We start from the raw sequence: 26,155 nt of genomic DNA on the forward strand, positions 1-26,155 counted from the left end.
CGGCCGGTCACGAGCGGTGTTCCCCAGGGCTCAGTACTGGGGCCGGTCTTGTTCAATATCTTTATCAATGATCTGGATGAGGGGATCGAGTGCACCCTCAGTAAGTTCGCAGACGACACCAAGTTGGGTGGGAGTGTTGATCTGCTCGAGGGTAGGAAGGCTCTGCAGAGGGACCTGGACAGGCTGGATCGATGGGCCGAGGCCAGCTGTATGAGATTCAACAAGGCCAAGTGCCAGATCCTGCACTTCGGCCACAACAACCCCATGCAACGCTACAGGCTTGGGGCAGAGTGGCTGGAAAGCTGCCTGGCGCAAAAGGACCTGGGGGTGTTGGTCGACAGCCGGCTGAACATGAGCCGGCAGTGTGCCCAGGCAGCCAAGGTGGCCAATGGCATCCTGGCCTGTATCAGAAATAGTGCGGCCAGCAGGAGCAGGGAAGTGATCGTGCCCCTGTACTCGGCCCTGGTGAGGCCGCACCTCGAATACTGTGTTCAGTTTTGGGCCCCTCACTACAAGAAGGATGTTGAGGTGCTGGAGCGTGTCCAGAGAAGGGCAACGAGGCTGGTGAGGGGTCTGGAGAACAAGTCTTATGAGGAGCGGCTGAGGGAACTGGGGTTGTTTAGCCTGGAGAAAAGGAGGCTCAGGGGAGACCTCATCGCTCTCTACAACTCCCTGCAAGGAGGCTGTAGCGAGGTGGGGGTCGGTCTCTTCTCCCAAGTAACCAGCAATAGGTCAAGAGGAAATGGCCTCAAGTTGTGCCGGGGAGGTTTAGATTGGACATGAGGAAAAATGTCTTTACTGAAAGAGTGGTTAAACATTGGAACAGGCTGCCCAGGGAAGTGGTTGAGTCACCATCCCTGGAAGTATTTAAAAGACATGTAGATGAGGCGCTTAGGGACATGGTTTAGTGGGCATGGTGGTGTTAGATTGACGGTTGGACTCGATGACCTTAGAGGTCTTTTCCAACCTTAATGATTCTATGATTCTATGTTAAAACTAAGGCTCAGCAAAAATTTTCGGTACCATGCTAACAAACTGCTCTAACTTCAGTTAACCACCTTCATTTATAGACAACTATTATAGCCATCTCCTACTGGTGAAAGCTCCAGTATATACTGTATTCCCATAGTACTACTGAATTTTTGTCACTTGGGCAAATCTCAACCTCAGCTCTTCACTTGGCATAGCTATGGAATTTGATAATACATATTTTTCTTACCTGGTTGTTTAATTCAGCTTTCTAAGATACATTTAGTTTCTGATAGGCTCTATTACAAGACTAATTTAACTCAATCGCTTGCAAAACTGAATTTTTAAGTTTATTTGGTATGTCAGCAAAGATTTTTTTAAGGGAGATCAGCACCATTTCAAAGAGGAAATATTTCATAATGATGTAAGGTCTAATTAATTTGAGCATTACTGCTGTGTACCTTATTGACGATGGACTCCTCCACCACAGAATTTTTCATGGTTTCATTGTGCTCCTCTAATGACTTCACCAAGGAAAGAACAACCACAGAACAAAGAATAAAGATAAGACATAACATGCAAGGTATCAAGGAAATCCTTAATTCCTTGTTGTTTATCCCTACATAGAACAATGGAAACACAACAGCATGTTTGCGCACACACACACATACGTATTTTATGTATTAACAGTAATTAGCAAATTCTAAACTCTATATTCAGTACAGAATACACTTCATCTTGTCCATCTCAAAAGTCAAATTTCTTGGAAAATAAGCTATCTCCATTGGCATTTTAACAGTAACAAAAGGATATGCTCTCTACAACTACCTGAAAGGAGGTTGTAGCGAGGTGGGTGTTGGTCTTTTCTCCGAAGTAACAAGCGATAGGACGAGAGGAAATGGCCTCAAGTTGCGGCAGGGGAGGTTTAGATTGGATGTAAGGAAAAATGTCTTTACTGAAAGAGTGGTGAAACATTGGAACAGGCTGCCCAGGGAAGTGGTGGAGTCCCCATCCCTGGAGGTATTTAAAAGACGTGTAGATGAGGCGCTTAGGGACATGGTTTAGTGGGCATGGTGGTGTTGGGCTGACGGTTGGACTCGATCTTAGAGGTCTTTTCCAACCTCAATGATTCTATGATACAAAATAAAGCTAACACTCCTATGCGGTGTAAGGCTGTCAATGATCCTACTTGGAAACACGTAATGCACATCTAAAATATTCCTAAATACGTTTCCATACAGCATAGCAACATGGCTGCATTAACATAAGACATGATCAGAAATGGTGCATCTTCAAAGGACAAGACAAAAGGAACAATTTTCCTTTTAACTGCAGTCTGTAGTGAACACAATTAGGCACAAATACTCAAACAAGCTAATATTCGAGTTGTGACAGAACAAAGATTAGCTCATATAGAACTCTTCACTGCCATGGCTTTACTAGTCATGAATACTCTTTTTCTCCTGCATGTTTCATTTGTTCAGATCTGCTTTTTTCCCCTGTTTCTGCTACTCCATAGTTTTTCTATAATGCAAGTGATTCTTTTGAATTATTGGGAGTCAGTGTGAGTAAGAAAGAAAAGGAGCAACTAAAGAAGGAGAAAAAAACAGCCCAAAACTCCATTACAGAACCACAACTTTAAAACATTTAACTGAATCTGGAATCTGGAATCCAGCTAGACACTGGGACAAGTTATCAGGGACAGAAATATTAACTGTCGTATGACCATTTTTCTTATTAAAATTGAATCATAACATGATAGAAACCAGTGGATAGAAACTCAGGATGACTATGGTAGGGACAAACTCAAACTTTTAGAACTTTGACTGATTAGGTTACCAGTTTTAAACTTTGAAATTGTAAAGGTTGTCATTCTTTTGAGGCAGCTTTTATAGTGATCTTAACTAAGAGGCTGACTGTAGCTAAGTGGTGTTAGTTGTCAGTCTACAGTCAAAGACTGATTACTTTTGTTTTCAATGAAACAATGGACAACGATTTTTTAATGTGAAATACTGCAGATTTAGAGTCATAGCCAAGTATATTATCCATTCATGCTCTAGAAAGTAAACAAGCCAATCAAATAACTTAAGTGAAAGCTCATAGATTGACCTGCAACATTTTATGCATTTTATATACCACACCAACCTCGTTTAGGCATCGCTTCTTTGTAAAAATATTTCTGATAAAGGTTTCCTGGACTTCTTCCTGTTTAACCAAGTACTGCCAGAGCCTCTTCACAGATAGTGCAACATGACTGTTAGATCTACAGAACAAAGTTAAAACGAATATTTACATCATGCTCATACTTAGACTGCAATACCTTATATTCTAATCAAACCATAGTCAGGAGAAGTACTGAAGCAGAACTACAGCTCTCTAAACACTGTACAAGACCTATTCAGAAGCATTCTGGTACCATCTTCCTGACAAACCTACATGTGAGAGGAGGTGCAAAAGGAAGAAGAACTTGTAGCATTTTCACCTCCTATCTTGGGACAAATGAGAAAAATCTCTTTAAGAGATTACACAACAGTAAGGTCAGCATACAGATTATTTATTAGTCCACCTCATTCTTTACAATATGGATCATCTCTGTTTATTGCTAATGAGTGCTTCTATCACATGGACAATGAATGACTAACACTTCCTGCTAGGAACACATCATCAGCTGTGTAACATCTCTGAAATAACCGTGACTTTTCAGTAACAACATTGGAAGGATTGTAGAATCAGATCTCATAAATGCTAATGCTTATCCCTAGAAACTGTATGCTCAAGCAAAACTTGTAAATACAAAAATAGCTGCTTATGGCAGGCCAAAAACCATCAAACCCTAAATCACCTTAAATCATAATTTAAAAACAGTGCCAGGCAGCAGATACATGTTAAGCTGTTCCTTTTTAATCAACTCCAATTACTAAAACCATGACAATTCTGAGGTATTTTACAACAAAAAGACAGACTTTCTGTTGATTCTGCAACCACAGATGATAGTAAGATTAAAAAGGCAGAAATCTATTTAAAAAGTGACAATTTAAGAAACTGAGAACACTTTTCTGGCTGAACATGCAATTATGTGGAGTCATAACTATGCGAATATTATAAATAGTAAATATTCCTTCTCTGATTTTAGGAAAAGATACTGATAACAACAAAATTTTATTCCCTCCAAAGGTGGGGCAATTATTTAATTCATTGTCACTCATACTTAATTATCTCTCAGGGCAAATTTGTTATTCTTTATTTTATTGTCAACCATAGTTTTTCCACAGAGACACTCAAAATCAGTATGTTAAACTTCAATAAAAGAACTTAAAAAAATTAGAAACTTCTGATTGTTTTTCCTGACCTTGCTTTGGACCAGAGATGCATGAATTCTGATGTGTACCCACAATTTCACAATGGATTAGAGCAAATCTAGAAACTGGCATTATATAGTTATCAAAATTATGGTCTATCACATGTACTAACAACATAATGCTTCATGTATACTGAAGATATTAGAGCCAGTGTTTACAGAAATTAGACCCACCTGAATGGAGTGTTTGTAGGCTCAAGTAAAGTTTTATGACGAAGCAATGCAGGACCAGCAGCTAGGGCATCTTCAGAAGCATGAACTGAAATATAATGTTGAGGTGGACCCCCATATAGCTCAAGACGTCGGAGAAGAACTTGTTCCCAGCGCTGTAGTGTTTTCAAAACTGCATGGCATATCGGTGAGCTAACTGGAAGCTCTACAAAGAGAAGCAAACAATAATAGAAACCCTTCCTTCTCCAATATGATCTTGACGAAGATAATTCCACAGCTGATGACTGAAGTGTATTTCAAATATCTCCAAAAGTAAGCTTTATTCAAACCTCAGCTTGATATTTGCAAGTATAAAAAGATGAACTGCTTTGTGCTATCATTGCTAAATACAGAAACAGACTTCTCCAATGCTGACAGAAATTAAATATCATGGAACAGATCCTTCTGGAAGCTATGTCAAGGCATATGGATGACAGGCAGGTGATGAGAGAAAGTCAACATGGCTTCACAAAGGGCAAACAGTGCCTGACTAATCTGGTGGCATTCTATGATGGACTGACTGTGCTGGTGGACAAGGCAAGAGAAACCGATATCCTCTATTTTGACTTCTGTAAGGCCTTTGACACGGTCCCACACAACATCCTTATCTCTAAACTGGAGCAATATGGATTTGATGGATGGACTATTTGATGGATAAGGAACTGGCTGAATGACTGAATCCAAAGAGTTGCAGTTAATGGCTCAATGTCCAAATGGAGATCGGTAACAAGTGGTGCCCCTCCAGGATGTGTATTGGGATCGGTACTGTTCAATATCTTTGATAATGACACAGACAGTGGTAGTGAGTGCACCCTCAGCAAGTTTGCAGATAACACCAAGATGAGTGGTGCAGTTGATTTGCTAGAGGGAAGGTATGCCATCCAGAGGGACCTTGACAGGCTTGAGGAGTTGGTGCACATGAACATCATGAAGTTCAATAAGGACAAGTGTGAGGCCCTGCAACTGGGTCAGGGCAATCACCAGTATCAATACAGACTGAGTGACGAATGGATTGAGAGCAGCCCTGCAGGGAAGGACTGGTGGATGAAAAACTGGACATGAGCTGCCAATGTGCACTTGCAGCCCAGAAAGCCAATCGCATCCTGAGCTGCATCAAAAGAAGGGTGCCCAGCAGGGCGAGAGAGGTGATTTGCCCCCTCTAATTCATTCTCATGAGACCGCCCTGGAGTATTGCATCCAGTTCTGGGGTCCCAGTACAAGAAAGACATGGACCCACTAGAGCAGGTCCAGAGGAGGGCCACAAAAACAGTCAGAGGGATGGAACACCTCTGCTATGAAGAAAGGCTGTGAGAGTTGGGTTTGTTCAGCCTGGAGAAGAGGAGCTCCTGGGACACCTTATTGCAGTCTTTCAAAACTTAAAGGGGACTTACAAGAAAGATGGAGAACGACTTTTTACCAAGGCCTGTAGCGACAGGACAAGGAGTAATGGTTTTAAACTAAAAGAGCGTAGATTTATATCACATATAAGGAAGAAATTTTTTTATGATGAGGATGGGGAGACACTGGAACAGGTTTCCAGAGAAGTTGAGCCATCTAATGGCTGGAAGTGTTCAAGGTCAGGTTGGATGGGGCTTTGAGCAACCTGGTCTAGTGAAAGGTGTCCCTGCCCACAACAGGGTGGTTGGACTAGATCGTCTTTAAAGGTCCCTTCCAACCCAAACCATTCCATGATTCTACGACTCTATGAAACAAGGAGTAGGAATGGTGTAACTTGAATTACAAAAAACTATTGGGTTTCCACTAAGAAATAAACATTGTAAACATTCTTGTATGCCTAAGAGGCAAAGAAAAAACCTAAGTATGCAGAGACTTCTGCTAGCTACTGAGCATTCCTTCTCACCCGCTCATCTTACCCACCCACCGTGTTATTTCATAAATATACCTGTATGATAAACAGTATCAGAACAATTACTCACAGATCATGGAAAAATTAAGAAGAAGTTCTGAATTAAAAATAAAGCTACAACATTGTCGTGGTTTAACCTCAGTCGGCAACTGAGCACCACACAGCCGCTCGCTCACTCCCCCCGACCCGGTGGGATGGGGGAGACAATTGGAAGAGCACAAGTGAGAAAAACTCGTGGGTTGAGATAAAAACAGTTTAATAATTGAAATAAAATGATAATAATAATATGATGATGATAATAATAATAATACACAAAGCAAGTGATGCACAGTACAATTGCTCACCACCTGCCGACCAATGCCCAGCCAGTCCCCGAGCAGCGCCCCCCCCCCCCCCCCCCCCCCGGCCAGCTTTCTCCAGTTTATGTACTGAGCATGACATCACATGGTATGGAATGTCCCTTTGGCCAGTTTGGCTGTGCCCCCTCCCAGCTTCTTGTGCACCTGCAGCCTTCTCAGTCAGTAGAGCATGGAAAACTAAAAAGTCCTTGGCTAGTGTAAGCATTACCTAGCAACAACTAAAACATCGGTGCGTTATCAACTTTATTCTCACCCTAAATCCAAAACACAGCACTGTACCAGCTACTAGGAAGGAAATTAACTCTATCCCTGCCGAAACCAGGACAAACATATATATTATTTAACACATTACTGATTTTAAATGTAATGTTTTTTTTAACATTTTAACATTTTAAATGTTATTGAGTATGAAAAGACAACTCTGCTGCTTATTACCTGAAAGATCATGTCCAGCCAAAGGGTAGAAAATCTTCAAATTGTGAAGTACCAGCTGAACCATTGCCAATCTCATCAGCGACCAACTAACAAGAAAGCACTAGTAAGTCATTTACTAATAGGAAAATAAATTTTTCTCACTTATTCACAATTAGGATTTAAATTTAGAGCTTTAAATTCTCATTATAAACTGCTGATAACTACAAACAGTATTTTAGAATATTATAGACACTTTGAATTCAAAAGTCACTATACCATGTATTAAAGATTATAGTCATTGAAAAATTAACTACTAAGTCTAGATGATGCACTGCCATGAAATATCAAGTAACTGGTGGATTATCTCAAAAGTAAAAGGCCAGAAATGCAAGTCTAGCCATTGCAGAACATCTTGCATTCTAAAGAGTTACTTACCTGTATGAATTTGAATTAGAATGCTCTTGATTATGTGAATTTGATGCAAACACATCTCCATCAATATCTTCATCATCTTCGCCACTTTCCTGACTCTCTTCTGAATCATATTCCACTCTACTTTGTGATGGAAGAAAAGGCTAAAAATTTAAACAATATTCCTTGAGTATCTTCTAGCTAACATCTAGTTTTAAATTATCTTTTTAAAAATACATCATTATAATATTTAATGCTTTTTATAAAAAAGCAGGCATATCATCTTACTCAATTAGTAACATTGGAGTTTGTACCTCATGAAAAGGGTAACTGTCCATGAGCATTGCATACTTTAACAGCTTAACTATTTTTTACATTACTCAAAATTCTAATGCTGAAAATGAAAATACTAACAGTTTTCCAATTCTTATTTTGCTTTACTTTCACGTCAGATATATCAAACCACACATAGGACACACAAGCTTGTTATTTGTCAGGGAGCAGCCAAAACCACCAGTGTATTTTCTCTCTAGTTCTTCCAAGGGCTCAGAGGACTAAAGAACAAGAAAATCCTATCCCTTGCCTACAGAGTTCAGCACATATGATAAGCCCACCATCAGTGCCCCACTGTGTTATTCAGTATTTACAATTTCTTTTTTTGTCCTTGTTCCTAAAATACTGCTTACATATTTATTTTGCTGATATGGCTAATAGTTAACACAGAAATGTGACATACAACCCCATACAATTATGTAACTTTCTACAAAGAAAGATCTGCCACAACAGACTTGACAGAAGGCAACGTAATTTGATTTCTAGTAGGTATACATGTTCATTTCACCCATTTGAAAAAGATGATAAAAAGCTTTTCACATCTCCTTGTTCATCTAAATAGCTGATCCATAATTACTTATACATTTGTACTCTGCAACTGTAAAAAGCAACATGTTTTCTTCATAGCATCTGAAAACAAATTAATTTCATAGCAACAGTTTTTAAGAAAGCTGTTTCAAAAAATATCTATAGGCAGTGTTTTAGAAAAAGCTAAATATGAGTAATAAAAACCAGCAGCTTCTATCACACATGTAAATCAATACCTAGAATAAAGACTAAGAAGAAAAAAATTACCATTCCAGAAGTGATAGATATGTAACTGTTATAATAGCGAAAAAATTACCTTTGCAATGAAATAATCCCAGATGCTAAGCTCAGGAGGAATAAATCTTTCTTTGTAAGACGGAGATTCTTGGTCTACCAATGGCAATGCAAGTGATTGAGAACTCTCTTTTGGAGAGGTTTTTGATGAAAGCCTGTAACGTTTTTGCTGTGTCTCTCCATCACCTACAGAGCAAAAAAATACAGTACGTTGCTTTAAATTGTCTGCTCCACCTCTCTACTGCTTTTAATAAAGGAATTTATAATAGAAAGTAAAAATCTTCCTCATTACAAGTTTTATTTCTGTCGCAAATAAGTGTAGAGAATGTTAATCCTCAAATATGCAAAACTAATACTGAACTAGAAATCCAGAAGGGGAAAACCCCCAGCACAAATAATATAGAATAGCAGAGTACACCCATAACTGCATTAGAAGCTTTTTTCCTATAACAAAGATGACAAATATTGTTGCTCAAGCAACAATACTGCAAAACTAAGTTACTTTAATAAGCACTACTGAATACTGATTATGCTTGTTTTTTAAGACAAGCCCAAGAGTCTTGTTTTTCAGAATATATAGTACAAATATCTAAGGTTGCCATTCCTACTCCAAGTTTTAACTCCTTGTCTCCTTCCAGAAGAGGTCTGTACTTTCTTCTAAACAGTTAAATTCTGATAAATCCATATGTCCTGACAATATATTTCTCCAGCAAATATAAAAAATCCCATTTTAACTAATACAATCCGATATATACCTTATCAAACAAGGAAGGACTAATTATTTGTAATAATACTCTAACTCCTAGGAGTTGAGGGGTCCCCTCACTTCCCCCAACAAGTGTATACGAGAGATTTATTTGAATTACATTCTTGATGATTACAGTACTCAAGGAAACAGTTTATCCAAGCTATCAGAAACATCTTAATGCACTTATATCATAAATGAATGAACAAGCAAGCTTCATTTCAGATCCCTTATTTTCTTGTTAATTAAGAAGCATCAACTTCACAAATATGGAAAAAGTAACAGCTTACTTAAAAAGAGGCTCACATAACCATCTGATAACCTGAAATCATTCTGGTTCTTGGTAGGTGAATTGTACTCCATACAGCCTTTCTGTTAGTAGAGAAGGAATGACATTGATTGTCACTGTTCCTGATCAGTAAGTTAGTGTTCTGGAGAGCCAGAACACTTCTGAAGTAGAAGAGACAAGGGAGAAAGGGAATCATATTTGGAGATTTGATACAACATGGTGGCCTTCATTCATCTTCCATTACAGACAAAATGGACTTGAATCCATTTCCTACTTGATTGTAAAATTTATTTTTTATTTTCAAGTAGATGCATGGAGATTAGTTTCTACAGTGAAATAACTGAATGGGTTCAAAACCTAGGTAAAACAAAGAAAGCTAAAACATTAAGATAAAAAGGGAGTCGATTTTCTGAACTGCTTTTTGAAGTCCCCAAAACTTTCAACACCTATTTAACCAAGTACTGAACATTTACTTTTTTCTTAAGCATTTTAAAATCTCCCTCTTCCCGTTAAGGTTTGAAAACTATGACATCACCCAAAAGAATCACAGAACACACTTAAGTTCCACCCCACTACTTTTTCTTAAATGCAAAAAAAAAAAAAGCAGTTGGGGAAGAAGAGTATAGAAAAACCTTTTCATTGTTTCTTGCTTAATTAAGTGGGGTTTTTGTTTTGCATAGAGCAATAATGTGATCAGGCAGCTAGTCATAAAAGATCTCATCTAAACATCTCTTAAGTAAAAGGGAATGTGGGTTGCCTTATGATTTGAGTCTTTGGCTGATCTAACAGCAGTAATAAATAGGCTCCAAGAAAGCAAATCTGCAGGCTAAAAGAGCTGACCTGGAGATTAGACATCCCTGTCACTGAATTCAAGCATCAATAAGTTGGGCCAGACGGATTGCAAAGATGAACTGTTATGAACATCACAAACGCAAATGGGTGCTTTATTGTTTTAACTTTCCTTATTCCCTTCTGCCACCAAGGGCCCACAAACCTAACTTCCACTGAAGCTTCTGAAATTACTTTCTCCTGTTAATAATGCCGGGGATGGCACAAAAAGAGCCAGCATCCCTACGAATGCCTGGAGTGCACTACTACAAAGAAGTATTTCCTATACCCTTTTTTCTTTTGTTTGTTTACATGTTTTATCCACAGGAAACCTTTGAGTCTTGATAGATGCTTGAAAGACTATTTCCTTCAAAACTCTTATGGGTACTCCAATCACTTGAAAAACAGAAGGTCTAACACTCTGGACAAAAGAAAAACAGCGCTCATTTAAGAACAGTTATATTCCACATGTAAGACTTACATGCTCGTAAGTTGGCTCACAAACTGAGCCAACTGTAAATCCTAAGGGAAGTAAGATTTAAGTTGATTTTTAAAAAAACCTTTTTTTTTTAATACCTCACAACCATGATTTTTTAATTCTTTTTTTTTTTCCTTCAAATGGGCAAATTCTCTGTATTCACAGTGGCTGATGGAACTTTTTCATATTTTCTAGTCATTTTTGGACCAGAAAAAAGCATGTTTTTCCAAGGATTTTCAAAAACATATCTGACCACATATGAGGATGACCATTACCACTACAAGCAGCTGAACTATAAAATAATTTATATATAGATTCTTTTAAAAGCTGAAGACAGTATCTCATCTTTCATCTTGAAACTGGGATATTTTAACAGTTTGTGTTGCGCTCCTATACTGTATCATAATTTTTTTTTTCCTGTTAGGGATATTATTTGAAATCCACTTACCTGTACTAAAAGTCGTAAATATAATAGCTGCAGTACAATGCATTTTCATTTCATTATTTAAAGCTCATCAGCTTAGAAAGAGCATGCACATGCATCACTGTATGAATTTTTAGCAATTGCTTAAAAAAAATATTCACGAGGCATAAAATAAGGAGCAAGTGTTGCATGATACAGAAATAAGCAAGTACATGCTTGCAGGTTGGTTTTCTAAGCAGAATTCAAAAAGCAAATGCTTTACTTTAAAACAGTACTTTTTTCCATTCTGTTGGATCATTCTTTGTATTTTTAAGAATACTGCAGGCTAGCCGTTGGAAAAAATTCAATATTTAAGCCACACGAAAGTACAAGCATCTAAATGGTTTGAAATACATACTAATAATGCCAATTTCTTTCTTTTGCATTCTAAAAATCTTTAGATAAATTAACAAATTCATTAAAAATCTGACTTCGTCATTTGGGATTTCAGATCATCAATTATAGTCACTTTCAAATTTCTCATATATTTCTAGTTAAAACTCTTTTACATGTTTTTTGCATTCAAAACATTTATCTTTGGTTCCATTTTACTTCTAAGATAAATATACAATTTATGTTATTATCCAAGAATATTGTAATATTTCAGACAAGGAAAATGCTTCTATTTCTGCCAAGATCTAACACATACAATGATATTCAAAAGACTTTTTGCCCACATCACCTCCCTTCCACCTTCCCAGGAAGAGCTAAAAGGCAGATCTCTTTCAATTTCCAAAAAAACTAAAACGCAAGTCAGTTACTGTGTTTTACTGAAGACTGTGTGCAGGCATGAAGCATCAACACCCCAACACCATATGGAAAATGCAAGTCTTGATTAAGAGATGTAAAATTATAAGTTGTCCTCTTGCAAAACCTCACCCTTGATTGCAGGCATCAACAAATATCAGCACTGCTGAAGCCCAGAACAGAGTGGAATGAGAGAGACATGACAAAGAAATACTGATTTTGAATCACACCTCGAATCATTTTAGTGAGTGTAAAGCCCTGCACAGATTTCTGTAATTCTTTGGGAAGCTATGAAAGCCAACTAGAACAGCAGCCTAGTAACACTTCTGGACATTTCAACTTCAAACCTAAAAAGAATTTGCATTTCGCAAGGTTACAAATCCTGAATTTTTTGACATGATATTCTGCTTACTCATGGGCAATAGCCGGTGTGGCCAAGGTGATAAATTTAATGAATTAGCACTCAACAGTAGCAACTGAAATTAAGTTCCGTAAGCTGCAGTTTGATTACTATATGTACATAAGAAGGGAGAAATGATAAACTGTCAGCTCTTGCTGTGATGAGTTTTGTCTAACATGCCAGAGGTTTTGAAAAACAGATGCCTTGATAATGAGGATGTGCACATAAAACTTATCCATAGGATGTGCAGTCCCGCTGTCAGTCTTATGCATGTATTTCTCTTGTTAGATCCTCTGAAATAATTTGTAGCTTTCACTTGCTCTCCACAAACCATTATTCATGACCTCCTAGAAAACATACTGCCATTACAGATTTTATAAATGTCTGACCTAGAGTAACAGAGCATCTAAGCAGAAGATGAATTTGGTGTTTGGCCAAGTTTTTGCTTGGCAGTTGTAAAGAAAAAAACAAACCCTTAGAACTCTTGCATTTATCTGCTTGCTGTACCTACTGTGGGGTAGGTTTCATCCAGAATCTAAAACAACAACAAAACTGAACTTGCATTAGTAGTGCTTCGGACTAGAAGCTTTCTGCTTTGGACTAAATCCAACAGTGCTATTCAATTCCACCAGCAAATTGGAAACAACAGTAAAAGGTCTTTATTTTTAGGCTTCACCTCCAGGAATGGCTTAATCTCAGAATAGATAAAAGGATACAGATTCCTCAAGTTTTAAAACCTTCCAGCTTGTGCAAGGACCTACAATAGCAAGTACAACTATGACAGTACTCAGAAATAGTATTTGTGTCAAAACTTTTCTAATTGCTTGGAAAGTTAGGACAATCAGCAGAGAAAAATAACTCGTCTTAATAGTTAAGTATTATCAGATTTCTGATTTTCTACATCTGAAACCCAAAATGACAACTTTAAGTCTATAAAATATACTTGTAAAATACTCAAGTTTTGGAAGTAGTTCTGCATTTAATTTAATCTTGTAGCATGGAATAATTGAATATATGAAAAGAAATTACAGATTTCTAACTGTTAAAGCAAAATTCAAACTTTTCCTTAAGAACCCTCTGGATTATAGAGGACTTACCATCTCTATATAGACTTAAGTTACAAAACAGTATTCTGAGTCAGTTTTGAAGAGAAACTACATGGTAAATATGATTCTGAAAAGATCTACTATATTCAACAATAGGATTATTTTTCAGATGCTAATTGCCTCTTTGAAAACAAAACATATCCACAATTTTAAGACAATGTAAATTCTCAAATGCTAACCCAGTTTGTCAAAATCATTTGCTGCAACTGCAAAAACAAGAAACACGGCTGGAAAGTATAACATGTCAGGCAGCTCTAAAAAGCATTCAAACTGCTATGCTTTGTCTGCTCTTTACTATGAAAGAGGCGATAAAACAATAGTTTTTCATACAGACTAATTCCTAACAGAGACCAGGATTTTACAAGACTACCAGGAACTATTTTTTGGTTCCTGTTTTTTAGTTTGTGTCTTAAAGAAAGATCACATTTGTTTAAAAGAAATCTTATATCCAAAGCTATTATATGCTCAAGTCAACTAAAGCAAAAAGCAGAAAGGGAAATCACATAACTTCATTGGTCAGCACTGTACATAGTACTATAATCTCTTAAATTTGAAACTTGGAGATCAACATCCACATTCAGATAAAGTGCTAAAGGATTGGGGCGGGGTGGGGGGGGAAGCAAGGAGGAGAAGATGTGCAGGACATATAGTGTTATTACATTAGAATTTTTAGTGTTAAGAATTTTTTACTTTTAATCTCCATTTGAGAGTGAAAACTTTTCAGAAAAATTCAAAATAAACTTAAGAAAAAAGAGTCTAGTTATGCATAACAAAATGGGAAGCTATACAAAGTCTAAATCATACTGTGGAAAAATGTGCCATAGTTGACTGGAACAAGCATTCCAGTCACTTCTCAGTGTTCTTTTCTGGGTGTCAGAAGAAAAAGTAAGAGATGACAGTAAACGCACAAAAATATAGCTGATTTTAATCCAGCTCCTCTGCTTCACTGGGAGTCCTTTTTTTTTTTTAATTTAAAGTGACAGAGAAAGATGTTTCTCCAAAATTCCTTGTCCCAAATTTGTTCTAGATAAACACACATTAAAAACAAATAAGAGACCTACAGAATCCTAGAATTACATAGGTTGGAAGGGACCTGGTTCAGCCCCTTGCTCAGAACAGGGCTTGCTTACATGATGGCCTAGTTTGTTCCAAGTTTTGAATAACTCCAAAGATGAAGACACCACAACCCCTCTAGGCCCTCTTCCAGTGTTTGATTATCCCTACAAATTAGTATTTAAAAAGGTCCCTTCTTCCCTTAAATTTTCAGTTTCAGCTTCTTGAGTCTTCCAGCAACAGTTTTACTAATTCTGCGATCAGCCAGCCAACATTCATTTTAAGAAAAACATGCAATAGACAGGCATTTAGTATACATTTCAGAATACATTTCTATGTAAAAACAAGTATAATTTTAAAACAGTAGTAGCAGCAGCATTAACACACCTCAGTATACAGTTACCAACACCTAGGAAAGTTAGAATTGCCAACAAAAGCCAGTTATGCCTTCCAACAATTCTGATATGGCAAATATATTTACCTTAACAAAATTATAATGAGAAATATTTATTCAATACCACAGAGAAAACTGATCAGATCTAGAATAAGAGCTCACTTTTGATTAAAGACCTCTACTCTGAAAATACTTTTCTAAACGTCTGACAAAGTCTGTATTTAAACAGACTACATTTCCAGTTTTCCTTAAATGCAAGGTAAGACATTTTTATATGTAACATACATATAATATCAATAACAATATAATAATGAAAATTGTATCGTTCAGGTTATATTGTGTATCTATATTCAGATGTGACGTACGAAGTCACCATAGTTTAAGTAAATTTATCTGTATAAAATTGGTTTTATAGAAGTCCAACTAAATTACAAAGCACAAATCTGTATCAAGAAGAAAAGCATTACAGAATTCATTCTGGACCTCAGGGTAATTTATAATCATCTGAATTTAAAACCTGAAGATTGTTTGCTTTCCTAAAGGGTTCTCAGACTACAAAAATTGAATATCAACAAGACACCTTTTCTTTGTAATGTCTAGAATGAACACTTAGAAATCCACATGCATAATAATGCTTATATTCAAAAAGCAAAACAAGCAGCTCTCCAACAAAGATATGAAACACTTCTGATCCTTTCAAACCATGGTCAAAGTCATTTTATATTTAACATTGATTTCAAATGAAGTGTAATAAGAATACAACAGCACTGCCAGTTTTCTTTTTTAAAAAGGCCCAATTCAATTGCTGCTTTAATTACAAAACTTTGCTTTAAATTTTGATGTCATGGCTTGCAAACAGAAGTTTTTCTGTCTTTCTACGTATGCAAAAAAAATCACACATAGCAAACTGCATGTAGAGGCCTAGTACTAAATCTAGTATCTTGCCTGAAGATTTGGTAGGACTATGAGTACTGAAGGCAGTAAGGGATTTGGAAAACCCAACACATTCCATGGAGAACACTACTACCTGATGTGGGCTAGGCATTGGGAAGTGCCTACCTGCCAAAGAGAGAAAACATACTGTATTTGTAAAATGGGAATATATTCCTGTTATGAGAGAACTGGAAAGCTTTAAAATGAACATTAAAAACTAGGCTGTAATAGTACTGAAAATCATCTTTTTAAGATGAACTTAACCCCCTCACATTACAGCAGTTGTGCTACTTGGAAACCTTATTTCAGTAACATTCACTTCTGCTTCCTACTCTCTTCTACACAATTATCTATGCCAATAATTTTAGATCTTTGTTTTTCTTTGCAGATATAGAAACATCGAATTATTACTGAACATGAACTATTTAAAGCAACTACTCTTAAGCTTTCAGCAGTCACATCATTTTCTTAAAAAACCCAGAAGACAAATAGAAGTAAAACAATAGAACTAACCAGTTTTTGTCTTTAATTGCAGTTGTCCTCTGCTGGGCATATGAGCTCCTCCTCCAAAGATAGCAGACCACATTTTGTTGTTAAGTGGATGAGCCATAATTCTATACAACTCATTGCTAGAATGTGTTGCTAGGCCATGGATGAACAGACTCAGATAGACTGCAGTTAGAATTTCACAAAGTAAAACTGTGAGACCTGGCTGGGCTTCCTCACCAGCAGAATTCAAGAGACGTATTAGAGCTGTTATTCCTGTTTATAAAAAAAAAAAGAAAAAAGAAAAAAGCATATATGTGTGTGTGAACATACTCTCGATTATCATGGGTATTTTGACTGGTAACCTACGTTATTTAGTACCTTCCAGTGTAGAAAAATTTTAAGCTTTAGACGAAATTGAAAACTCCAGGAGAAAGTGGCATGCTATTTATTTTTAACAGTTTATTACAGCTTTTCAGCTTCATGTTTTGGACTAACAGTTAAAAGAAATACATAGCAACTTTTCAAGAATAAGAGGAAAAAAATAACAAAAAAGCACTCAAATTTTGGTATATATCTTAAATAAAACACTGGCAGCTTTAATTCAACTCCCTGGTACTGAAACTCTATGATACAACATTTAGTTACATTACTTACACGAATCTTTCTTCCCCCCATCTCTCAAGCTCCCTCTTTTCTGGCTCCTCAATTCTTTCAGCAAAGGGTTAGCTCTTTATTATCTACTTTTAATCCAGTGCCTCACAGTACATTCAATACATAGCATCCAAATCTTATACTTAAGATAAAAATACTAATCTGCTCATTGACTTTCCTGTGGTGCTTGTTTCACCAGTTAGATTTATAACTCCAGCGTAACACTAAGTTGAAATGTTCTATTCTCACTTTACAGTGGTAAAAACCAACCAAAAATCATGGGCATCGACCTGAACTACGCATTGTCTGACAAGTTTTCTTTCACCCAAGTACTAAACATCTTGCAGTGTTTTTATGCTCCCACAAAAAGTTGTAAAGAGATGTTTCAGATGTGGCTCTGTGTCACTTTGTGCACATAGAGAAAATACAAGCAGCAGTGGCCAAAGAATTCTGCTTTGTGTCATACTCTCTCATTTGCACATAAAGCATGTGAAGCTATTAAAAAAATAGAGAAATCAGTTCAAGGTGATGTTACCTATAAGCACACCTGCTAACAATTCCTTGTCTCATTCATTAGAAATTTAACTCTGCAACTAATGAAATAAGGAGAAAATAGATGACAATCTGATTTATCTCTAAAATCTGTAGATTCAGTGACAGAACATTTTGCAGAAAAGGAAAAACAGTACAGCAAACACAAGACTGCTTAAGGTTCTCCAAAAGACTTTTTTAATTTGAAGTTTTCTCATTGAAAAAACAAATCCCGTAACATAAAAGCATATTTCTTGGTTACGCTTACATTAAAGTGAGTGCTGTAAACTGAAGCTCATACAGACATATATTACGTAGCTTACACTCCCTCTAATGTGAGCAGTGTAGCTTCATTAGCATAGACCCCAGCACACATTAAGAATTACCTGAAGTCCTACATGGGTTTTACAGCTACAGCAAAACATAATTCATTATAAACTTCTCATTGTCAGTAGTTTCAAGTGAGTTCAAAAGCTGTACATAAGCTACAATCATTCTGAGATGGAGCACAAACTAAGATAGTCTTTCAAGTCCTTTTCAAGAGTAACAAGTAGAAAAATGGTGACACTGATCTGTTGCCTGCAAGGGGGAGCAAGTAGAGCACAGGACGGCACCTTACTTTCCATTTACTCACCCTTTACTAGAGCCCCCACTAACATTTTTTAGCAAGAGAAAGCAATATAAATCAACCTGACTTAGTGAATAACCAGAATTACTAGCTTACAGCTTTTGAAAAATGAAGATAAAATTTTATTGTAAGAAACTTTTTACCACACAGCTGTTACAAGTACTACTAGAAAGTCCAGAGCATAGCTACATGCTCTTACAGTGGATCCAGACAATTAAATTTTCCTTAAGAGGAAAAAAACAAATCAACTCTAGATACCTGGCCACTGAGCAGGTGATGTATTGGGAGTCACTGTTTCTTCTAAGCTTGTTGTTCTTAGAGAATGGCGCTGAGTTAATAGCACTGTCTGATACACTGTTCCAGTGAACTGATTTGCTTGAAATGAGCTGTGAAACAGAAAAGTGGGATGTCTTATTTATAAAAAAAAAGTTATGTTTAAAACTATTCAAGTGATAACCCTTTCTAGATGTAGACAGGTGTGAGCACTGCCTTCTGGTGCACTATCTATTATACCACCACTACAGTGAGACAGTGTGTTGACCATTCTCTAAAAAGTACTTCTCATAGACCTTTACCTGTAGCTGTGGCCATCACAAAGACATTGGTAGATGCAAGCAGAGAGTGACGCTGCTAAGGTATGCATTACATATATCTGTAAGACAAAGTTTTATAGAACATATTACACCCAAGATGAACAGTTGTTAGTATCACAGCCTTTCATGCATACAGATTTGTAACAGTAGGACAAGCACTGAATATGGAAGGTATAAGCATTTATGGCAAAAATCACTTACAAAGCCACCTTCTCTTCAGCATTCATTTCAGGTAAATCAATCCACTTTGCAACGAAAGGGATGGGGAAGCACTCACTCACCCCACCAACCCACAATCACAGATCAGCTCTAGCTGCAATGTTTTCAATTAAGAAACAGCAACATATTAAACCTCTATACAACAGTCATAAGTGATTATACCCTCAGACAGTAGCAATATGCTGGCTCAGAATACAAAGGCTTTGGTTCAGAATAAAAATTACAATGCAGCTTAGTTCTTGAACAATTCTTGTGCAGCTCTCAGACATACAATTTACTCAGTATCACAATGATCACTATTTTTATCATAGCTGATACTTTTCTTAATGTATCACAAAACACACAAAGAGCTAGAGAATCTGTTGATCAAAAAGGTTCAGTTAAAAAATGAGTTTCTTATACTTATTTGTCTGTTCCCTCTGAAATGAAGCACAGACCAGGAACTAAGCAGTCTCTTGAGTGTTCTCTAGAAATCTCTGCTAAAAGTAAACATGATTTGGGACCTAACACATACAAAACTCCAAGAAAAATTTAACCTTAAAGTTTGGTTTCCAGTCCAAGGTCAAATACAGAAGAAATCTTACAGAAATGTAACTTAAAAAAACAGGCTATATTTTACTGTATAAACATATATACTGATTCACAAAAAAGTCTGAGTTTACTGTACTTTGTTGACAATCAGTTTTTATACTTCAAAACTTAATTTTACTTAGGTCTAGGACTGAAATGCAGAGTTTACCATTAATGTAACAGAAGTAATGATTATATTGTCATAAAGACCAATGTGTCACTGACAGTGTAGTACAACATGTTTTCCATAACAGATGTCACCTTCGACCAATATCCTGAGAGAGGCCAATCTACTTCAGCTTGTTGAACCAGATGCTCAGCACCTCAACAATAAGTAATAATCAGTGAACCTTATTTTAGCCCAAGATAAGTACTACAGAGAACGCTGATATTCCACAGTTTTATTACTTGTCACAGGTAGGCATGTCAGAAAATTGTCATGCTGTCAGAAAAAGATCCATGACTTCAGCAAACTGGACAATGACAAAAACAACAAACCCAAACACGTATAAAAAAAAATACACACCTTGTTGTTCTGAGTATCTGGATGAGGTGGCGAATCAATGTTTATTATGGCATGTAATATATCATGAGTTAAGTTACCAAGATGTAGCAATGGATTAGCCACCACTGTTTTGGCACTAGCTGTGCAAGCAAATAGGAGAGGTATGGAGCTTTGCTCTGGTAGAGGGCTGGAAGGTATCTGTGTTGACTGCTCCTAAAAACAAGCCAGAAACACACACACAAAGTGATAGTACAGCTTCCTAAAGGGAACAGAAGAACTTCTGAAAGAGGGGAAGGGGATTCTAAACAACAAAAAACCCCATGACCTACAGAAAACATAACATGTTAAAAACAGTGTTACATTTATTATAAGACAGGTGCATGCTATAATAGGAAAACTTCAACAATAATACATAAACATTCAAAAAAATCTACAACAAACCTGAAGCAGAGAAAACAAACTAAGCTCCCCCACATACCTGCTGAGATTCCTGCAATAGCAGAATTAATTCCATTCTGACAGATGCCAAACCTCCACCATGAGAGCCATGAAGTATACAGTAACTAAGGAACATTCTTAGGAGAGACTGGTATTTCAGAAGCCATTGACGTCTTTTCTGAAAGTCTTCTTTCTGTAGCATATTTTTTTGCTGGTCAGCTAAGTCTTCAGCATTTTCATGTAATGTAGCCTCCTCTGGCACCACACTAATTCCTGACTGTATCTCTTCTACTTCAACACTATAATCGCAGGTCTTTTGAAGAGCTACCACTTCTCTTTCAAGCCACTGATAAAGCTGATACCTCAACTTCCCACCATCTACCTCATAACCAGTGGACAGCGTACGAAGCTCTACAGTAAGAATTTTCAGGCAAGCTCTAAACTTCAGCTGTGCTGAAATTATATCTTCTGATGGACTTACAATATCTTTGTCATCAACTACACTAAAAGATTCTGTGTAGCTAGAACTTGTTTCATATAATTTTTTAGCTTTCTTCAGAGGTTTTAGCTCTTTCATTACCAGGGAAGAATCTTCACTCTCATCACTTTCATCACTGTCTGACTGTAGTTTCAAGTGTTCATCTTGGAATACCACACTTGGCTGGCTCCAGTCAAAGGAAGGAGTTGAACTTGAATGTTTTACTGATGAACAATCTGAAGATGAACCTAGACCATTTGATACTGGCTGTGACCAATCAACACTGGAAGATTGGTCTTTTGTTTCCAACTCTTTAACTGGAGAAGATGGTGAGAAATCTTTACTAGTATCCATTACACTAGGGGTTCTACAGAATGACTTTGACCTCTTGACAACTTTGGGCATTTTTGATAACACTTCTAAGGCCAACATAGGACAACCAGCTTTTAGATGAGCATATGCAGTGGTGAAAAACAGCCGTCTTTCACCTAGGTTGATTTTGTCAGCTAATCCATTTTCTACTGTTAGGCAAATGTGTGTAGAAGATGTATCAGAAGAGCCAAAATGACGTCTCAACAAGAGAGGATGTGTTCGTAAGTAGTTATAGAAGTTAAATACTGCAGGGTTACAACTTGATGAGCCATCTCCTTCATCTGAAAAGATATTGCATCATGAGGAAAATCTACCATTCTGTATGAAATAATCCACCTGCAAAGTTCCAAGTTCATCAGAAGTCTATTAGGTCTTAGTATTCAATTCTATTGTTTACTTCATTGCACCCCCCTTTTCACCTTGCTTTGCACCTTTATCAATTGAATATCTTAGGAGGGAGGACATTGCCAAACCTAATCACTACTAAAAAGAGAAGCTTGAGTGGGAGAGCCAGTAGGACCTTTAATTTAAAACAGCTGCCATTTATTTTCCTTGCAGTCAGGCCAGTCCTGCAGTCAAACAAGACCACTTTCCTGTTCAGTTTAGCTTTTTGACGTTTCCATCAATAAATGATAATACGATGTTACATCTTACTAAAGATTTTTTACTTAAAAAAAGTATTTTTAAAAATTCTGGATTAGTATTTTTTGTCTACCTCTTAACAAAAATGCAACTTATAATAAAATTAGGAAATCCATAACTTTTATACATATTGATATCAGTATTACATACAAATAAATTAATTATACAGCAGTACAGCACCTACACATTTTATTTTCGTGTCCAAAACCACACCACAAAAAACCCTGAAAAGATACAAGCATCAGCATAGGATGATTCACGCAGCTTTCGAAGAGTCTGGGTTATCTGAGATACACCCTTACTGTTTCCTCTATCAGGAGTTATGGCACAATTAACTACAGATAATAGGAAAAGGTACATGAAAGAGCACCTTTTAAGTAAGAAAATAAAGCAAAACATCACAAACAAGCCACTGAATTGATTAAATAAGATTTAGTAACATTTTAAAATGATTTTACACAGGAGGATGTGACCAAGACGGAAACAACTGAATACTACACCCCTTATTCGCTCCAAATTATCCTGAGGTGTACTGAAACCAGTTTTTAAAATGAATTACACAACTCGGGGGATTCGAGTCTTCATTTATCCCCATCAAGTTTCTCTCAGTAACCAGGACTGAAACCAGCTAGCATGCTAACTACTAGGGACTTGAAACATTCAACTTCCTTGAGAACATTAACTTTAGGAAATAACACAACTGATTCTTAGGAGGCCTATAAAGCTAGCAAGTGAACAGGGAAAAGAATCACTTTAGGAGACTTACATGCTATTTCAGGCACCACGTGGGCCTCCTTATATCACAGTAAATATCAAAGTCTTTCCTATGGCAGTGTATCATTGTGGTCAACCATTCTTCCCAAGGACTAAAAGCTACAAAACACCATGTCTTCCAGACTCTGCTATGTAACTGTGCCACCAGAAATTTTTTCCTAGGTTGTGATGGAGTCACATTAACTAATGAAGCTAATTTGTCTCTTCATCTTTAAGCTGCTGCTGGAAAAACAGCTGCATCACTGCAGGCTCATTCTCATTATCCTCATATTCACATACTTAAAGGAGAAATTAAGTATCCATTGATGGGATACAGGATAACACCACCACAATCACCACATTTACTATAAAAACCACATATGTTGCTACAGCAAGCTACTTACTAGCAATGGTGAGCAACTGTGCAGTACCTGATCTTGTTCAGATTACACTTTAAGAAACTACTACTTAAATGAACAAATAGTTAAAACCAACCTAACAGGCAAAATACTCATATTCTTACCTCCTTCATCTTCAACTGAATGTTTAATCAAAGTGTCAAGAGCCTTGCTATAATCTTCCAAAATCCAGTAAGCCATACTTCGCAGAAAAGGGTCACAGTGCATGTTTCCTGAGCTCTCTTTTCCAGGAAACACACTTCCCAAAATTCTCTTCTGTAGTACAGATTTGTAAGTACTAGGTACTTCAAATTCCGACTCATAAAGTCTTGATATTACAAGAGCCAACTGAATGTCATTCAGTTTTTCAAGGCAGACCTAATTGAAAAGTAAATATATTCACAAGACCACACATTATAATTTCTCTTCTGGTTAGAATGATCAGAAGACAGAAGACACACGAATCTGTTCAGATTGAGATAAGTAGGTCCATCAACTCCATAAAAAATTAGCAGGAAGCATGCAGAACAGCTGTGGCCAACTATTACATGCAAGATCTGATTTACAATTTCTTCAGTTTAAGTCTGACATGACAATAGATCTTTGAAATCAATTGGCTTCAATAAATCATTCTCAGTGTGCACATGCCTCTTCTTGAAGCTGGATGTTTTGGTTACGAAGCTTTACAGAACAAATCCTTCATTGTCAAAGATTAATTCCCCCCCAACTTTTCAATTCAAAGAGACCCAGGAATTAATTTTTTTTGTGAAGGGATTCTAGGACCCAACCCACACCACTGCCAAAGAGCTTTCATTTTCATATCTGGAACTTCCTAATGAAAAATTATGTTGTCTTCATATATGACAGGGCAGACAACCTGAAAGCATGTTAATGGTAGGTAGGCCTCTTAATATTATTATGGAGAAATTAACCACAGAACTTTTTAGTATCACTAATATGAGAGCTAAAACAGAATCAAAATGTAAAGATTGAGGATTTGTATTTGTCATTAATGGGGGGGGGGGGGAGGGAGCAGGAGGGGCAGGGAAGGAAAGAGCGCAAACAAACCAGAATCTTCAGGGGTCATACTAATGCAAAATGCAAGTCACAATCAATATATTTGTAAGTGTGGGAAAATAGAGCAGTCTTAAACATTAAAAAAAGTTCATTATTTTATTACCTCCACTGCATCTTTTAAGTGTCCTGCCAACAAGAAAAATGCTGCAGAATGTTCAAAACGCTGTTTGCCAAGCAAAGAAAAAGCATTCTTTAACGCTGCTTTACGCCACCTGTCCTCAGTAAAGTTGTTTCCGAAAAACTGTGTCATTTTAGTATCTTTTTGGGACCTGCATATTGAACATAATTGATAAATATATTACATATTTTACTAGATGTATTACGGCTCTTCATTTCCTCAGATGCCAGTAGAATTTTACACAGATCTTTTCATTAGGAAATGCAGAGGCTCTCACCACACTGGGAACATAGGAGGCTTCATATTTAAAAATAACAAAAATTTTAGTAAATACAAAAACTAATGGTATTTTCAGTTAACCTGATACAAATACAGAAAAGCTCATTTTTCCCAGGTGAGTTCTTAAGAGTAAGTGACAATGCAAACTACTTTTTAAAAAGTTTGCAATATTGAATGTTATATTATGAAATGCCAGTTTGAAAGACAGACTTAACTCAGTCCTCTGAACTTAAGGTAAAATTTATAACAACAAACACTTTTCTAAAAGATAGCCATATCATTCCACACACTACACAGGTAGTCCTCAAAAGTAAATCAGAATCAAGCAGTGATTGGAATTACAGTAGCTTTGAGACTAAAACTTGAAGCTTCTACCTTCAGAAACAGCAACTAAATTACCTCAAAAAATACAAGAAGCTTAAAAACTACCCATTCAATGCAGTGACTAATTCAGAAATCTTATCTCAGCTTTCAATGATAATATTTGTGCTTTCTTTGGACCACCATCACATTCAACTTTTTTCCCAAAATTATACCAGACAGTATGAAACTCCATGTAAGAGCTTACATGTCTCCTACCTGTATAATCCCCAGATCACAGCCTTCTTTTTCATTGCAAGGTAAAAAATGGCTGCGTCAAGTGGATCATTGTTTCGCTGAAAGGCTGCTTTAGCCACCTGTGAAGACAGTTCAACAGCAAAAAAACAACCAAAATTTAAATGAATCTTAAATGGGATTTCTGTTGCTTCTGGTATCCCATGCCCCATAGTGCTTGGAAGTTCTCTTTAATATAGGGTCCCTCCTCTCACTATGAGTCTGACATAAGAACACGTGAAGATACCACAGCTTCAACCCCTTGTTTTTGTTTGATATCATTTAGCTAATGCTTTTCCAGTTCTAAAAGCTTTTTGGCAGATCAAATGGGAATGTCTACCTCTGAAATCAGTTCCTGAAATCCATAACAAAATTAATTTATTAGTTGCTCTGGTAATCAAAGGACAGATGGAGTCTTGAAGAACAGGCTGGGATCAGTCACAACAGGACAAAAGTTGTTTACAGGAGATTACTTTTGGAGGTTGGAAAGTTAAAAGGGGTAAGTGGCAGCAAGAATAGCCCAAGACCCATGTAAGGTAACCTTAAATGCAGGTCCAGAATACTTGGAATTTTTTAAATGCAAGGCAAGTAAGTTTCATAAAGTGATGATTAATTGCTGAAGATTGAAAAGTAAAAGTAGA

General features: G+C 36.8%; 1 protein-coding gene across 8 annotated transcripts in view; it reads right to left on the reverse strand.

Moving 5' to 3' along the window:
• The window catches only part of DMXL1 (Dmx like 1), a 91,685-nt gene that overhangs the window by 16,355 nt on the left and 49,175 nt on the right, over window positions 1-26,155 (reverse strand). For 2 of the 8 annotated variants that reach the window (XM_076362563.1, XM_076362562.1), the window contains exons 21-35: window positions 25,500-25,597; window positions 24,627-24,792; window positions 23,572-23,824; window positions 20,844-21,934; window positions 20,387-20,578; window positions 19,054-19,130; window positions 18,737-18,864; window positions 16,693-16,941; window positions 16,192-16,305; window positions 8,766-8,929; window positions 7,613-7,752; window positions 7,199-7,284; window positions 4,502-4,703; window positions 3,115-3,232; window positions 1,431-1,493 (exon numbers count right to left, since the gene is read on the reverse strand). In XM_076362563.1, the coding sequence (XP_076218678.1) occupies window positions 1,431-1,493; window positions 3,115-3,232; window positions 4,502-4,703; window positions 7,199-7,284; window positions 7,613-7,752; window positions 8,766-8,929; window positions 16,192-16,305; window positions 16,693-16,941; window positions 18,737-18,864; window positions 19,054-19,130; window positions 20,387-20,578; window positions 20,844-21,934; window positions 23,572-23,824; window positions 24,627-24,792; window positions 25,500-25,597 (3,141 nt within the window). The remainder of the gene's footprint in view (window positions 1-1,430; window positions 1,494-3,114; window positions 3,233-4,501; window positions 4,704-7,198; window positions 7,285-7,612; window positions 7,753-8,765; window positions 8,930-16,191; window positions 16,306-16,692; window positions 16,942-18,736; window positions 18,865-19,053; window positions 19,131-20,386; window positions 20,579-20,843; window positions 21,935-23,571; window positions 23,825-24,626; window positions 24,793-25,499; window positions 25,598-26,155) is intronic. The other 6 variants (XM_076362567.1, XM_076362565.1, XM_076362566.1 and 3 more) reach the window with 4 other exon arrangements.

Source organism: Aptenodytes patagonicus, chromosome Z (genome assembly GCF_965638725.1).
Source record: "Aptenodytes patagonicus chromosome Z, bAptPat1.pri.cur, whole genome shotgun sequence".
Taxonomy (NCBI): domain Eukaryota; kingdom Metazoa; phylum Chordata; class Aves; order Sphenisciformes; family Spheniscidae; genus Aptenodytes; species Aptenodytes patagonicus.